This window comes from Sminthopsis crassicaudata, chromosome 2 (genome assembly GCF_048593235.1).
Source record: "Sminthopsis crassicaudata isolate SCR6 chromosome 2, ASM4859323v1, whole genome shotgun sequence".
NCBI classification, from domain to species: Eukaryota; Metazoa; Chordata; class Mammalia; order Dasyuromorphia; family Dasyuridae; genus Sminthopsis; species Sminthopsis crassicaudata.
The window spans coordinates 481,668,770-481,686,234 of record NC_133618.1 but is presented as its reverse complement, the minus strand read 5'-3'; the positions used below and the strand labels follow the sequence as shown (position 1 = coordinate 481,686,234).

Sequence of the window (17,465 nt, the reverse complement as noted above, 5' to 3'; positions counted from 1 at the left end):
TTAATAAATAGTAAAACATAACCATGGCCTAAGTGATTTTGAGATTATTGTGATATAAATTCATTAAAGATGAGAATGCCGAAAATATGAGAGAAAAAAATATTTTCTCTTGGAATTATAATTAACATATTTGTTACCAGAATGTATAGCAAAATATCTAAAATCTTTACAAACTTTTATTTTTCAGAAAGCAGATGATAGAGAAAAACGCCAAGAAGCCCATCGGTTTCATTTTGATGCTATGTGACCTGCCTTAAGTTTGTAATAATGAAGCTGCTATTCATTTGCTTAATCAAAATACTAACTGGTAGCTTGAAGTACAGAATTGGAAGAGAGCTATTTTAAATCATCTATTTATAAATATTGCATTCCTTAGTATTTATTTGGTTAAGTATTAAGGTATAAGTGTGTTACAAGATCTTTTTGGTAAACACTTTGGGATAATTTTTGGTCTTTTGTTAAATAAAGTTGTACTTTTTCTTTTCATGGTCAGGGTCCTATTGCATGTACTGTGCTATTTATAAACTGAAAAGTCTTCCAAAAATAATGACAGAAAAAGCATCATGTGTAAATAAAAATAATTTAAATCAGTAATTTTTGTGTTTGAGCTATTTGTATTGACCTTGCAATTTATATTCCTCTGATGCAAATTATATTTTTATAAATGGCTCTAAGGTAAAGAGGTATCAAAGAACCTACATCCATTATGATAGTTTAATCTAGAGGCTTCTAACTTGTATCAGTTTGATCTTTTTCTTTTCTTTTTTTAAAATCATCTACCCATGCAATGAAATCTAAACTTTAGTATAAAAATACTCAGCAGAGATTTTCATAGCATCATTATATGTGATTGATTGCCAAAAAAATAAGTAAATAAATAAAATGGAAGCAACCTTAAAAGTCCAATAATAGAGGGAGGATTAATTAAATTATGGTACATTGATATAATAGTATACTATAATGCCATCAAGACACCCAAGCACTAGAAATACAAAGAACTCTGTGAAGCCATTTAGGAAATAAAGCAAAATTTAAAAATCAAAAGTAGAACAGCAGAATACATTACTAATTAAAACCATAAGAGAAAAAGGAAATGAGAATGAATTGATAAAGAATCAATAATGATCTCTAGTTCTTCTTTGATCAGAAATTCCTTCCTCTTCCACAAATCTGAGAGGTAAACTATTGTATGTTCTTCTTATTTGTTATAGTATCATTCTTTAGATCATGAACCCATTTTGACTTTATCGTGGTATACAGTGTTAAGTATGGGTCTATGCCTACTTTCTGCCATACTAGTTTCCAATTTTCCCAGCAGTTTTTGTCAAATAATGAATTATTATCCCAAAAGGTAGGGCTTTTTGGTTTGTCAAATACTCAATTGTTATAGTTATTGGCTATTTTGTTCTGTGAGCCTAACCTAAAGAATGATTTTTTTATATTAAAAAATACAGTGATGTGCTTGAGAAGCAAAAGTGACATATATAAATAGATGAATAGAAAGAGACTCAGAGAGAGAAAGAGAAAGGCTCTGAGAAAAAATAAGCAGACAGAGGGCTGACATGATTACAAAGAACTGAATTCAACATCTGTCTCTGACATGCAGGACCTACATGACCACTGGGGAACTCATTTAACCTGTAAATGCACCAAGCAACTACCTAAGATATGAATTACTTATCTACAACAGTGGAAGAAGTTTCCTGCATCAAATCACAAGTCTGTTCTGTATACTATATACTAAGATTTTATATAGATATAGATATGAAGTACTTTGCAGACTTACAGCAATATAAATGTTAGTTACTATTATATGTGTGCAAATATATACATAAACATATGAAGCATCCATCCATTTATTTATATGCTGACTATTAGATGCTTACATTTTTTGGTTTTTTTTTCTCAGTTTTTCTTTTTCTTCCTTCTTGATCTGATTTTTCTTGTGCAACCAGATAACTATATAAATATGTATAAACATATTGGATCTAACATATATTTCAGCATATTTAACATGTATTGGACTACCTGCCAGATGGGGAGGGGATAGAGAGAAGAAGGAGAAATTTTGCAACAAAAGGATATAGAAGGTCAATGTTGGAAAAATTATCCATGCATATGATTTGTAAATAAAAAGCTTTAATTTAAAAAAAATAAATAAAAATAAAGTGATAGAGTTGTAGTTTAAAAAAATAAATAAATAATAAAGGTGATGATTTGGGGAAGTCAGGTAACAGAATTCTCTCATCTAAGGGGGAAAAAAAGTCATTCTTTTTTTTTTAAAGTCATATTCTTTCAGAACCTGACATTAGGAAGTTGACATTTCAAAGACAATAACAACTCACATTAAAAATATTATAATACTCTTATAATATTTTCAAATGTATATTCTTATATAAATATATTAAATAATGAAAAAGTTATAAAACCATTTAAATTTTCTAATAGGATACATACAGTAAACTATTAAAATGTATATCCAGGGATTGGATCTTATAGCCTGTACTCCAGGGTAATGTTCCAAAATAAAAAAGTTTAAAGTAGCCCATAATTCATTCACATTAAGACTATAATATAAAATATCATATTCTATTCTTCACATCCTAAAAATCTATCTTAAAGGTCTTAACTGATAAGTGAAAACAAATAGTATGGAATTCAAAAATGCTAATAATTTCACTACATCCAAATGAAAATGTAACTGCTATTGTAAAGGGATTTATTTAATTCTACAAGGTGTTAACTCTGTAGAATTAAGATAAAGATTCTCTAGTACTTAGTATACTTTTACAAGCTTACACCTACAAGACTGACACCTATATATAAGAGTATATAAGAACTAAGAGATCTGGGAGGGGGGAGAAACTTCAAGACAGAGACAGTCCTGGTGGCTCTCCTGTCTCCTGTATTTCTCCACTGAAATCAAGACCCATTCCTGGAGGACTTCCAGAAAGCTAGCCCAGCCTCAAATGAAGGAGATAATAAAGATTTTGGACTTTCTCGTGGTTATTATTCTGCTGAAACCATGGCTGGTCCGGAAACTCCAGAAACCAGAACACTACAGCTATAATTTAGGTCTCTGAAAATTTTGTTTCATTCTATTTGTTCCTTTAATTTATAGAAGACTATATAGAATGAAATAAACATTTGTTTAAGTCTATAAGTTTTCCTCAAAAAGAAAACTCTTAAAATTTTGGTGGCTTTAAAAAAAAAATAATCAACTAGGCTTTTCTTTTGTTGTTTAGTCATTCAGTTATGTCCAAATTTTGGTGACCCCATGACCATATAACATGGCAGGCCCTTCTGTGTCCTCTGCATTCTTCTGAAATCTGTCCAAGCTCCTGTTTGTTGCCTCCATGACACTATCTATCCATCTCATTCTCTACCACTCCCTTCTTTTGCCTTCAATTTTTCCCAACATTAGGGTCTCTTCCAATAAGTCCTGTCATTGAAGTATTTGAGCTTCAACTTAATATTTATCCTTCTAGTAAGTAGCTTGAATTATTATTATTATTTTTTTTTTTTGGCTAAGGCAATTGGGGTTGTGACTTGCCCAGGATCACACAGCTAGGAAGTGTTAAGTGTCTGAGACCAGATTTGAACTCAGGTCCTCCTGACTTTAGGGATGGTGCTCTATCTATTGTGACACCAAGCTGCCCCAAATTAATTTCTTTAAATATTGACGGAGTTGATCTTGCTATCCAAGGGACTCTCAAAAATTGTAAAAGGGACCTAGAAAAGTAGGCCCAAAGAAATAGTGAAAGAATAAATGCTTTTTAAAAAATTTTTAAAAAATGATGCTTATTACTATTTTCTATAGATTATTTAATACCTGTTTAATTGAAAAATCATTATAACTACTTAGGGGAAGGACTGGTGATGTCTTATGAGCCTGAGAACATTGTGTTTCTCCTCTATGCTATACTGATATATCTGCTGATTGATTGGACCCAAAATGAATAAAGTCCTAGGCCTTGGGCATTACTTCTGAAGGATGAAACTGCTTTCTGTATTGCAATATTCAGCAATTATTGTGGCAGTTCTTTACCACATATCTAGAAGAATTTGATTCACATCTCCTAAGGGTAAAATAAAATAAATCAAGATCTGGTCATCACTAAAGAAACCATGTATGTAATGTAATATAAATTTGTAGCCAGGAAAGGATCCAGACCTATGACTTTATCAATGAATTCCTAGTCAGAAGTCTCTTTACCAATGCAATAACTGTTCTACAACTTAATCTTTAAAAGTTGCCCAAGGTACAGAGAGGTTATATGACTTGCCCAGAGTTACATAGCCAGTATATGTCATCAGTGGGATTTGAACCCCATTATGTCTCCCTTGCTTTTTCCTGCTGTCTATATTAATATTAGTTAACATATTACATTTGATTTGAACTCAAGCTACATAGATATTTTTAACTTTTGTGTAAAGTTTTAGAAAAAGTATTTTCCACATATTTTATTCCTTTTCAAAGTGTTTGGTAGCATAGATGGTGCTTAGTGACTTTTATATGTGATATACAACTAAACCCAAATGTTTTGTTTTATTTTTTCTTTCTGCCAGAAATTTGTGAGCTACTCACAAAATAGCAAAGTAGGAGACTAGGTTACCATCAGATGTAGAACTAGAAGGGACCTTAGAGATTATTTACTCAGTTCCCAACTTTGTACATAAGAAAACTGAGTTTCAGAAAGAGGAATTTGGGAATTGAAAGAGAACTATAGATTCTCAGAGTTGCAGAGTTGATAAAAGGACTTCAAATCTAACCAATACCGGAACTAAAATCATTTCCATAGAATTAGCTTAAAAATATCTAGTAAAGGGCAACTTAATTATTATCTCCTGAGATAATCCATTTCTTCTGGAGGGTAAACCTGTAGAAGTTTTTCTTGATATCAAAACAAAATTTGCCTTGGCAATTTCTTAATTCTTAGTTCTACCCTATTGGACCCAAGCAAAACAAATCTATTTGCTTTTCTATATGACTGTCTTTCAACTGCTTAAAGACAGCTATTTTACACTATCTAAATCCTATTCAGAGAACACCCCTAGTTCCTTCAACTGATAATAGGAAAAGAATTGCCATCTTAGTTCCTGTTCCCCACCTTTGCACATTCTCCAATTCATTACTGTGTTTCCTATAAATGTAGCACACCCAGAACAGAATTATAGTACTCTGAGTGTGGTCTGATGAGGACAGAGTACAATGATACTTATACAATGATATTTACCTCCATCCTGAACCTGAACAGATTAAGGTGCGGGAGATGGACATTTTTTGGACAAAACCAACATTGAGAATTTGATTATGTATCTTTGTCATAAGGTTTTTCTTTTTTTCATTTTGGGATGTGGGAAGGAAAAGGAGACTTGAAATTGGATTGCCAAAAAGAAAAAGAATCATTTAATCATATTTTAGGATAAAAGGAAATACGACATATCTTTGAAAGATAATAGCATATTAAGTTTTTTATGTACTTCAAACAAAAAGATATTGTATATAAAATGCATTTTATTATAATCCTCTTTTCCTGTTCTATCTGCAAATATTTATCTGATGTTTAAGTTCAGAATTTTAAAATTAAAATTTGTTTTATTAAATTCAGCCTAATATTTTCAACCTAAGATCTCTTAAATCCCAACTCTATTATCCCAACGATTTTTCCTCCCAACTTGGTGTCCTCTAAAGTTTTGATAGGCAAGCCATCTATACCTTTATCCAATTCATTAACAAAATTGTAAACAATACTGAGCCCTACAAGGTTCTTGAGGCAGCTTCTATTGGAAATTTTCTTGCAGAGTAATATCCCTCTTTGGGCTTGGCCATTTAATCAGTCCCAAACTAATTTTTTCTAACCTGAGTCCACATCTTTTGACCTTTTCCTTAAAATAGCATTAGAAACTAAATTGCTTTTCTATCTAAGTAAATGTCTACTGCATTCCCCTGATCTACCAGTCTTTAGCTGTTAAAAAATAAAAATAATATAAAATTAGGCTGACATGATCCATTCCTGAAGTCATGCTGGCTCTTTTTTTGGTACTTTGTGAAGTCCATTAACCATATCCAGGATGCATTCTGGAATTTTTCAAGGAGTGAAACTCAGTGGCCTATGATTTGTACAATACAGGGTAGATAGTGTTTAAGAAATGTATGTTAACTAATAAAATATATTGTTATCCATTTTGAGAATCAGGATATCTAGGGAAGGATTCTGGGAAGATGGAAGAGTAAGTTATGTTGTGACCACATTAGTATCCTAGATATCTTAGAATCAGCTGGAGGCAGAATAAACAAAAGCCTTTATTCTTGGTCTTTTAGGGTCCCCATCAGGGGATTAGATATAGGAATCTCCACACCTCCTGTTTCTCTCTCTCTGCAGCCAAAAAATGATCCTGCTTCTCCTACTCCATCCTCTGATCTCTCTTCCCCTTCTTTGTCCACACCCACAGATAGAGCCAGCACAGAGTGGGGTCATCCTCCAAGAATATGTTAATAGAGAATTGTCCAATTGGTAATTAGCTATAAGTGCTAGGTTACCTTACATTAAGTGCATCTGCTCATTTCTAGCCCTTTACATCTCCTGCTTTCTTTTGTTTTAGAACACAGGTGGTCATACCATCCCTGACTTCTCAGGGAGATGAGAACCCCAAAAAGGAGGTGATCACACCCCAACCCCCGACTTCTCAGGAAGGGAGGGGAAAAGCACCAAAGGGAAGTGGGGATTCCTAGCAAGTTTCTGGGGTGAAGGGTCTTATTAGAGACAGGTGTGCACAAACCCATCAGCATGGGAAGTATTACACAAACATATAGCAATAACACAGAGACTATTAGTGATGACTCTCCCCACAGTCAGTGCAGGCTCGGTGAGGTGTAACAAACATGAATTATACATGCAAGTAGTGATATAACAAACAATATAAATCAACATGATCTTTTAAAAGAGATAGTCCAAAACCAATCTATTGTTCATTGCTTCATGTGTCAGGGAATCCAATGATCTCCATGAGTTTTTGAAGTCCTGCAACAGTCTTTTTATATGTTAGGGAATCCAATGATTCCTACAGATTTTGAAGTCTTGCAACAGTCTTATGATGCCTCAGAGAATCCAATGATTCCTGAGGGTTTTCAAGTCCTACAAGTCTTATCAAGTCTTGTTAGGTTCTTACTAAGTGCTAATGAGATAATGAGATATTAGGCTCTTACTAAGTGCTAAGTCGGTACTTGACAATTCTCTAGTTTGGGAGTTTTACTTGTGAATTCCTGGGGAAGAGCTTGCATGCTTAGGAGGAGCAAATTCATTGGTTGAATTAATTTTTCCCAGAAGCCCTTGGATTATCCCACGCCCATTCTCTGGGAGGCTAAAAGAGGGCAGCTCTGGAGGAAAGAGGGAGTTTTGTCTGGACGAGACTTGAGGCTGCTCTTTGCAGGAAGGGAAGTCGGCTCTCTACAGGAAGAAGAATCTGTCCGAGAGATTTGAGTTGACACAACAGATCTCCTCCCAGAGAGCGATCGGCAGCTTCTGGAGACAACAGCACATTACAATGTCTCAGAAAATCTAATGATACTTGAGGGCTTTCAAGTCCTACAATAGTCTTATGATGTCTCAGAGAATCCAATGATTCCTGAGGGTTTTTTAAGTCCAACAATTTTTGATGTCCATGAGTCAAACACCATAACTGCCAGGCTTTTTCAGTGGTGGGCACAGTCTGCAATGGAACTACCCAATGTTTCTTAGGTCTTCTCCTTAGTTTCAAGGGTCTGCTCCATCTCTCTCCAATGGACAAGGCGAATATGGCTCATCAGCACCCATCTAATTCCTTTTCCATCTGTAGAGATACAAGCAAACTCTCTCCCCCAAGCAGTTAACCTATCTGGTCCCTTCCATTCACCACTTTCTGGGTCTCGCCACATAATGTGATGATTATCTAAAGACAATGGAGCTGCTCGCACTGGACACTACCCTTCCAGTGGGTTATAAAACTTGTCTGCCGGAGCCTGTGCATCTTTGTCAAAAATCAAGATGTTAATAGTATAAAGAGCTAGATTTAGAAGTTCTCTAGGGTTACCTGTGGCTTCCCCTTTCTTTTGTTTTTGAAGAAGTGTCTTAATGTCTCTGTTTCTCCTCTCTACTATTGCCTTTCCTTGAGGATTAAAGGGTATGCCAGTGGTATATAAAATCTTATATTGTGCACAAAAGTGTACAAAATGTTTAGAAGTATATGCAGATCCATTGTCTGTTTTTATTGCTTGTGGCACACCCATAATTGCAAATGCTTGTATAAGGAATTCAGTGACCACTTGGGCTGTCTCTTTTGCTGCTGGTATTGCAAAAATGAATCCTGAAAAGGTGTCTACCACAACATGGATAAAAGACAGACGACCAAAAGAGTTATAGGGTCACATCCATTTGCCAAATTTCATTGGGTCTCAAACCACAAGGGTTCTTCCCTGGAAGGAGTGTAGGAGCATGGAAAGGAAGGCAAGCTGTACAGGCTTTTACTATGCTCCTAGCTTCTCTTCTTGTTATTCCATATTGTAAATGTAAAGCTCAGGCAGCCTGATGATATTTAGAATGAGATTCTTGGGCTTCTTGAAATAAAGGAGCATTGGCTAACATAGTTAGAAGGCTATCTGCCTTTGAATTACCATCAAAAATAGGACCTGGAAGTCCACTATGAGAGTGGACATGCAAGATATACATCTTACCTGGATGCTTTCTCACTCGCTCTTGAAGTTCCTTAAAGAGCTGATGCATATTGGAGGCTACAAATTTTATTTGGGCTATGGCAATTCTTTATACCACATCTACTGAATAGGCTGAATCAGATATTATGTCCCCCAGATAATAAGTAAGATCTAGAATGATTGCATACAATTCATTCTGATGAGTGGACTGAAAAGGAGTTCTCACTACTCTCTTTATAGTTAAGTCACAAGAGTATACAGCACAAATGTTATGTTTGTATGCATCTGTAAAGATAGTTGGTCCTTTAAGAGGAACTTTAGAAACCTTTTCTTCAAGAATCTATTGCCAATTATGTAACAGTCTGGTTATCTTTAATGGAGACCCATGTGTAAAATTTGGAGCCATGGCTAATAAAATTTGCCATTCTGGGATGGTTTCACAGTACACATTAACTTGTGCATTAGTATAAAAGGTGTCAGGTCTCGTCCCAGATAATTGTACTGCTCACTTAATGGCTTTTAATAAAATTCTAGCCACAAGCACTGGGTAAGGAGTAAGGCTTTGTTCTGGTTGTGCTGGGAGGTTCATCCACTCTATCCCACTATCTCCTTGATGAAGGACTGCTGTGGGTGCCTCTTGTGTAGCAAAAACTGATATTTCCAAGGGTTTTTGAGTGACTCTTTAAACCACATTGGATAAAGCCAGTTCAACTTGTCTCCAAGCCTCTTGAGCTTCTTTTGTAAGCTGGCGTGGTGAATTGAAAGCACTGTCTCCCCTTAAAATGTCATATAATGGTTGCAATTGACAAGTAGTCAAGCCAAACACGGGACACATCCATTGGATATCTCCTATCAATTTCTGAAAGTCATTTAAGGTGTTTAGCTTCTCTGTTAAGAAAGGAGAGTTTTTGTACTGTAAACACCTTAGGATATACTTCATATCCTAAATATTGAAAAAAAGCATGTCTTTGAATTTTTTCTGGAGCTATGTGCAATTTATAATTCCTTAGTGTTTCTATGGTTTTTTATAGACATGTTTCTAACATTTGTTCCTCAGGTACACATCCCAATATATCATCTATGTAATGTAATAACATTACTTTTGGAAATGCTTCTCTTACTGGAATAAGAGCAGCAGCAACATACATTTGGCACATAGTAGGGCTGTTTTTCATTCCCTGTGGCAAAACTGTCCATTCCTATCTTTTATAAGGCTCAGCTAAGTTAATGCTGGGCATTGAAAAGGCAAATCTTTTCATATCCCCCTTTTCTAGAGGGATAGAAAAGAAACAATCCTTAATGTCTATAACCCAAAGAGGCCATTCTCTAGACAATTGAGTAGGAGATGGAAGTCCAGGATGAAGAGTTCCCATAGTTTCCATCTTTTTTACAACAAATACTGGGGAATTCCAAGGACTTAGAGAAGGTTGTAAATGTCCTTGTTGAGTTGTTCCTGTACTATATCTAGTAAGGCCTGAATTTTATTGCTAGCTAAGGGCCACTGTTCTATCCACACTGGTGTATCAGGTGGAACAGGTGAAAGTGGTAGCAGGCCTTCAACAGCAGCCCTGACTAAAAAACTGAAGTACTCATTTTTAACCCTAATTGTTATAAAATGTCTCTTCCCCACAGATCGATAGGGATTTTTTCAACTATAAAAGGAGTAAAAATTCCTGTTTCAAATATCCATCTCAAAGAGGTAGCACTAACTTCAGCTGATATTGATCCTCCTACACCAGACATGTAGGTGTCTGCTTTAATCTTTGGCTAGTGACTGGGCCAGTTGGTACCTCTAATGACTGTATGATCTGCATCCCTGTCTACTAATCCTTCTAATGTATGTTATTTATATAGATAGTGAGCATAGGTCGATCAGCTGTCACAGCTGCTGAGTAGTATATTCCTGGGTTTTGCTGGTTGGAGGCAGAATGTGTGCAACTATCACCAGGTTGCTTATTAGGAGTCTGTATCAATAAACTTGATGCCACTACTTCTCCTGGTTGATAAGTCACACATTGTCTACCTGTATTAGTGACTGGGATATTATCTACACATTCCCCAGTTTCCCACATCAAAGTAGGGATGGACACTGTTTTGTAAGTACTCACAGGAGGTGAAATGGTCAAGCCTACTGTGCCTGGAGGCAAGGGATTCATAGGCTGGAGAGGAATAGATTTCACTTCTCCACGGGGTGTCTCAGTTGTCCCAGCTGTATACAACTCTATTCTCCCCAATTGTAACCCCTTTCTCCCATCAGATGGCTTCCTGGTTGATTGGTCATGTCTGGATATTGGACTTCTAGGCACTCTCTGGCTGTGGCATCGATTGCCATCATGCCCCAAGTGTTTTTGCCTGGGGCCCTGGAGCTGGGCCCTTCATCCCATTTCCCTAAATCATTCTACATTCTGATGCCCAGTGGAAGCCTCTGTTGCATTTTGGACATGGGGTATTGGGTCTTGTTCTCCCACCCTGTTTTCTTACTCTGTCTCTTTCCCAACATTGAACTTTCAGATACCCTACTTTACCACATTGAAAACATTGATAAGTCTTTCTGGAAGTCCCTTGCCAAAAGGGACCCTGTCTTCCCATGTTGGGATCTTGGGAAGTCTGCATCATAGCCTGGCTATAAAAGGCATTTGTGCCTACTGTGGCACAGTGTCTTATGATCTCCTCTAAAAGAGCATTCTTGTGAAGTCCTAGTATAATTCTTCTGCAAACCTCATTAGCATTTTCTTTAGCAAGTTGCCTTATCAAAATGTCTGTTACTGTATTTTTACCATTAGTCTGTGTGATAGCTGTCTTCAAATATCCCACAAAATCAGCAAAGGGTTCATTTGATCCTTGTACAATTTTCGTAAAGGTCTCACCCTTGTCATTTTTATTGGGGAGAGAAGCCCATGCTTTGATAGCAGCAGCAGCAATTTGCTCATATGTTGCTATGGGGTAATTAATCTGTACTGAAATCTCTGCAGAAGAACCTACACCAGTTAGTTGGTCACAGGTGATTGAAGTATTAACTCCACTCTGACTATTTTGTTGGGCTTGTATCCTACAGAGCTCACTATATTCAGAAAGCCACAACAAGTTTTGTCCAAGTTCTAAGCATACCCTTGCTATAGATTTCTAGTCACTAAGGGTTAAGACTTCATAAGCCAAATTCTGTAATAACATCTTAACAGAGTGCAAGCCTTTTTCAGGTCTTTGAACCTATATCAAAAGGAGTGTATCTTCTACTCTCTTGATCTGAAGAGTTAAACTGCTGAATCACAGAATTTATTTGGGGCCTCAGATCACCTATTTCCTTCCCTTCTTCTGTAGCTTTAAGTACTGCCTTTTTCAATCTAGTCATAGGAGGAGGTGATTGCTGGGGGGGGGGGGGGTTGCTGGTGATATCACCGCCCCTCCCACTACTCCTCCTCCCTCCATCCCAGAAGGTGGAGTTGATGGGGGCATGTCAATAATCTGCTCCCTAGGCTCGGTTGAAGCTTCCTCAAGAGAGCTAGAATCACCACACCCTTGAAACTCATTTAAGTTCCCATGCCCTAGGACAAGGTCTTTAAACTGTTCATTGTTTTCCTTTTTTTCCTCACACTTCCTTATCTGGCCGTTCCTAAAACTTTTCCTTTTTCTATAACTTGCAAGATTGTTTAATGCCAATTGAATTATGCTGTATATGTAAAATGCTTCTGTGGAAATTGAATGAGAACCTCTAGTGTTGTAGTAATCGCAAAGTTGTTGTCCCACAAGTTTCCAATTATCTGCACTTATTTCTTCTTTCTCTAAGAACCAAGGGGACATGCGTCCTAATGTACCCAAGAGTCTAGCAATCTGTTCCCACGTTATAATTAAACCTTGCCCCTCAATTAACTTAAACATGCTTTCTATAGCACCCCTTTGGGTGGGGAGGTGGGGGTGGGAATGGGGGAGAATCTTTTCCTAATATCTTCCCCATCTCAGCTATAAAAGGTTACTAGTTTAGCCCTTAACAAAGTCAGAAAACTTTTTGGCTCTCCAGATTTCCTCAAAAAAAAAAAAAAAAAAAAAAAAATTCAGGATAAGACAGTTGTCTTAAAACAATCTGAGAGAACTTCATTAAAGACTCCAGGAGTGGAAGATGGCCTGAATGAAATAAACACTTCCAAGTTGACTCTTTTGAATCAACAACAAGAAGCCCTGGGGGCAACTGGGTCAGAGGTTAGCCTTGGCCTCAGGAACTTTCATCTTACAGATAAGATTGACACATTGAAGAGCCTTCTATTGTCAAGGGATACCAGGCCTAGCTGTACTGACCAGACACAATATAAGACTGTAGCCTCTGGCATGAAAGAGGGAGCACGCGTGGTGAAAGCAGTAACAGAGAAGAATATAACCTACTGGCTATGGGAACTTACAAGAATGGAGTCTCTGGTTTTGATTCTAGGGCTGAAGTTTGCAGTCCAGGAGGGAATACAGAAAACAAAAATGACAGTGTGGCAGGTGACCCAATCCATGGTTTAGGGGTGGAAAATAGTAACTGAGGTTGAACCCCTGGATGAAGCTCAGAAAAGTAAATAAGACTTAACTCAAAGCAGTTGATCTGAGATACCATTCCCCACCCTAAGGATTAGAATCTGATTAAAATAATAAATTGCTAAAAATAGAATAAGAGAAAATAAAAATAAAAATGAGTAAGCAAAGGAGAAAGCACCTAACCCCAGATAACTATTATGAGGATACAGAAAATCTGGATTTGTATTCAAAGATAGTGAAGTTTCAAAACATTACTCCTTTTTCAGAGAAATATCAAAGGTCACAAGCCCAAAAAGAATTCTTGAAAGAACTTTAAAAGAACTTCAAAAGATCAAAATAAAAATATCAAGTATAGGGGCAGCTAGGTGGTGCAGTATATAGACCAGCAATCCTGAAGTCAGGAGGATCTGAGTTCAAATATGAGGTCAGACACTTAATACTTCCTAGAGATGTGACCTTGGGCAAGTCACTTTATCCCAATTTCAAAGGAAGGAAGGAAGGAAGGAAGGAAGGAAGGAAGGAAGGAAGGAAGGAAGGAAGGAAGGAAGGAAGGAAGGGAGGGAGGGAAAGACTTAAGGGGAAAAGGAGAAACTCGAGAAAATTATGAAAAGAAAACAAACCAACTGGAAAAAAAATCCAAAACCTTAAGAAAATAAGTCCTTGAAAACTGGGCAATGGGAAACTAATATTGTTATAAAAAAAACCAAGAACTAATAAAATTAAAAGAATGAAAAAAGTAAAAGATAATGTGAAATATCTTATTTAAAGACGAATCTAGAGAACAGGTCAAGGAGGAATAATTTAAGAATTGTTGGAATATTTGAAAGTAATAATCAAAAAAATCACATTACATATGGTCATGTTATATATATATGATCAACAAATATTATAAGAAACTGTTCAGGAAAATTGTCCTGAAGTTCTAGGAACAAGAAGATAAAACAGAAATAGAAAAAATAAAAACAAAAACAAAAAAATGAAAAAAACAATGATCACCATCTGAGAGAGATTCCAGAAAAAAACTTATAGAAATATCAGAGCCAAGTTTGGAATCTTCCAGGTTAAGAAGAAAATATTATAAACACCAAGAAAAAAACAATTTAGATATTGTGGAGCTACAAAATCAGGATCACACAAGATCTGGTAGTTTATACATTAAGAGACTGTAAGTCTTGGAACACTAAATTTTGAAAAGTAATTTTGTAACCAAAAATAATTTATGCAGAAAAGTATAATCCTGAACCAGAAAAAAAAAACAAAGCATAACAGACATTTAACAAACTGAAAAACTTTTAACTAGTTGTGAAAAAAACACTTGAACTTGAAAAATTCAGCATAAAACAGGCAGGAGAAATATAAACATTAAAGGCCATTTTTAAGGAAATCAATCAGGTCAAACTGTTTATATCTTATAAGTGAAAATGTTATCAGTACTCTTTTAAGACTGTCATTATTTATCTTAGTTTGATGTGAAAGGAAGATGATAAGTGTGATACAGAAGCAGCAAGTGGAGGTGGAGGGTTGATAGTAATGAAACCTTGCTCTCATCAGAAATGGGTCAAAGACGAGAAAGCATACATCTAAAAAGCTATAAAAGTCTTCTAAATTTCTATTGCATTGTTGGTGGAGTTATGAAATAATCCAACCATTCTGGAGAATAATTTGGAATTATGTCGAAAGGACTATAAAACTATACATACACTTTTATCCAACAATGTCCCTACTGGGTCTGTATCTCAAAGAGATCATAAAAAAGGGAAAAGGGCTCATATGTGCAAAAAATATTTTTCTTGGCTCTTTTTGTAATGACAGAGAAATTGAGTGGATGCCCATCAGTTGGGGAATAACTGAATAAGTTTTTAAATATGAAATTAATGGAATATTATTGTTCTATAAGAATTGATGAGCTGGCAGATTTCAGAAAAGCCTGGAAAGACTTACATTAACTGATGCTGAGCAAAATGAGCAGAACCAGAACACTGTACACAAGAATAAGAAGATTATGAGGTGATCAACTGTGATAGACTTGGCTCTTCTCAACAATACAGTAATTCAAGGCAATTCCAATAGGCTCTTGATGGATGCAAATTGCATCCAGAGAGACACAGAGCATAATATTTTCACCTTTTTTGTTTGTTTGCTCTTCTTTGTTGGTTTTATTCCCTTCTGGTCTAATTTTCTTACACAACATGGCAAGTATGAAAATTTGTTTAAAAGGATTGCACATATTTAACCTATATCGGATTGCTTGCTGACTTGGGGAGGGGAGAGATAAAAGAGGAAGGAAGAAAAATTAGAACAGAAAGTCTTACAAAAATTAATGTCGAAACTATCTTTGTGAGAAACTATCTTTACAGGTAACTGGAAAAATAGAATACTATTTAAAAATTAAAGAGTTGAGGATAAACTAAGAGAAGGACTTTTTAAAAAGAGTAGGGAGATTAAGAATTAGGAAGGTGAAGGAGAGGATAAAAGATAGACTTTTGAGGTAGTGTGTAGATTAAGGAATAAGGAGAGCAAAACCATGGTTAGAAGCAAATTAAATGCATGAGAAGGGATAAATAGAATGAGATTAGTGAGGGAAAATAGGATGGAGAGAAATACACAAGGAATAATTATAATTTTGAATGGGAAGGGGAATGAATTTATCCATAAAAATGGAAATGGAATGCAGAATGGATTGAAAAGCTGAATTCAACAATGTGTTGCTTATAAGAAAAACAATAAAAATGAGAGACACAGAGTTAAAAGGCTGGAGTAGAATTTACTATTCTTCAGCTGACAGAAAAAAAAAAGCAAGGATAGCAATCATGATTTTTGACAAACTTAAAGCTAAAATAAATTTAATTAAATGAGATAAAAAGGGAAACTATTTGAGTCACTAATATTATTCAATATTGTTTTAGATCATTTAAAATAACTATAGACAGTGGTTCTCACTGATTGGTCAACAATAGGTCGCAGCCCAAGCCTCACTTGGAAAAATATCAATTGCTCATGGATAAGCAGACCTCACAATAAAAAAATGACAATTCTAGCTAAAGTAAGTCTTCTTTTTCAATTCCATATCCATCAAACTGCCAAAAAAGTTACTTTATGGAGCTAGAAAAAATAGCAAAATTCATCTAGAAGAACAAAAGGTCAAGAATATCAAGCTTGGATCATTTCACAACTCCACCAGCAATGCATTAGTTTTCCCACATTCCCTCCAACACTTCTCATGATCTTTTCCTGTCATCTTAGCCAATCTGATAGGTGTGAAGTGGTGCCTCAGAATTGTCTTAATTTGCATTTCTCTAATCCATAGTAGGTTAGAGCACTTTTATATGATTATGTGACTATAAATGGCTTTAATTTCTTCATCTGAAAATTGTTCATATCCTTTGACAATTTATCACTTGGGGAATGATTTGTATTCTTATGAATTTGTCTTAATTATCCATATATATTAGAAATGAGGCCTTTATCAGAAACACTGGTTGTAAAAATTGTTTCCCAGCTTTCTGGCTAAGTCAGAGTTAGGGGATCAATGGAATATGTTAGGTAAAGAAGACACAGTAGTTGATAACGATAGTAATCTATAGTTTTATAAGCCCAAAGATTCCAGTTTCTGGAGTAAGAACTCACTATTTGACAAAAATTGCTGGAGAAATTAGAAAATAGTATGGCAGGAACTAGGCATAGACCCACATCTCACATTCTATATCAAGATAATGTTGAAATAGATTCATGATTTAGAAATAAAGAATGATACTACAAGCAAATTAGGAGAACAAGGGATAGTCTACCTATGAGATCTTTGGAGAAGAAAGGAAAATGTATAATATAAGTCATTTCCCATTTAATAAATGGTCAAGGGATATGACTAGTTAGTTTTTCCATGTACCTAGAAGAACAGAGAATGAAGAAATCAAAGCTATATTTAGTCATGTGGCAAAATGCTCTAAGATATTGATTTGAGAAATTTAAATTAAAACAACTTTGAGATATCTTATACCCATCAGATTGGCTAAAATGATAGATGCCATTTGATTAAAGAATGGCTAAACAAATTATGGTATTTTTGAGGTGATAGTTCTATGAGAAATGAACTGATTTTAGAAAAACATGAAAAGGGGCAGCTAGTTGGTACAGGGGATAGAGCACCAGGCCTGAATTCAGGAGGACCCGAGTTCAAATTTGGTCTCAGATACTTAACACTTCCTAGCTGTGTGACCCTGGGCAAGTCACTTTACCCCAGCCTCAGGAAAAAAAAAAAAGAAAA

The 17,465-nt window shown here is 35.6% G+C and overlaps 1 protein-coding gene across 1 annotated transcript in view; it reads left to right on the top strand.

Moving 5' to 3' along the window:
• Nucleotides 1–594, top strand: part of ITFG1 (integrin alpha FG-GAP repeat containing 1) — a 272,577-nt gene extending 271,983 nt beyond the window's left edge. Inside the window, exon 18 of the mRNA XM_074293314.1 lies at nucleotides 188–594. Within this exon, the coding sequence (XP_074149415.1) occupies nucleotides 188–247 (60 nt within the window). The 3' untranslated portion in view covers nucleotides 248–594. The remainder of the gene's footprint in view (nucleotides 1–187) is intronic.
• Nucleotides 595–17,465: the final 16,871 nt, after the last annotated feature.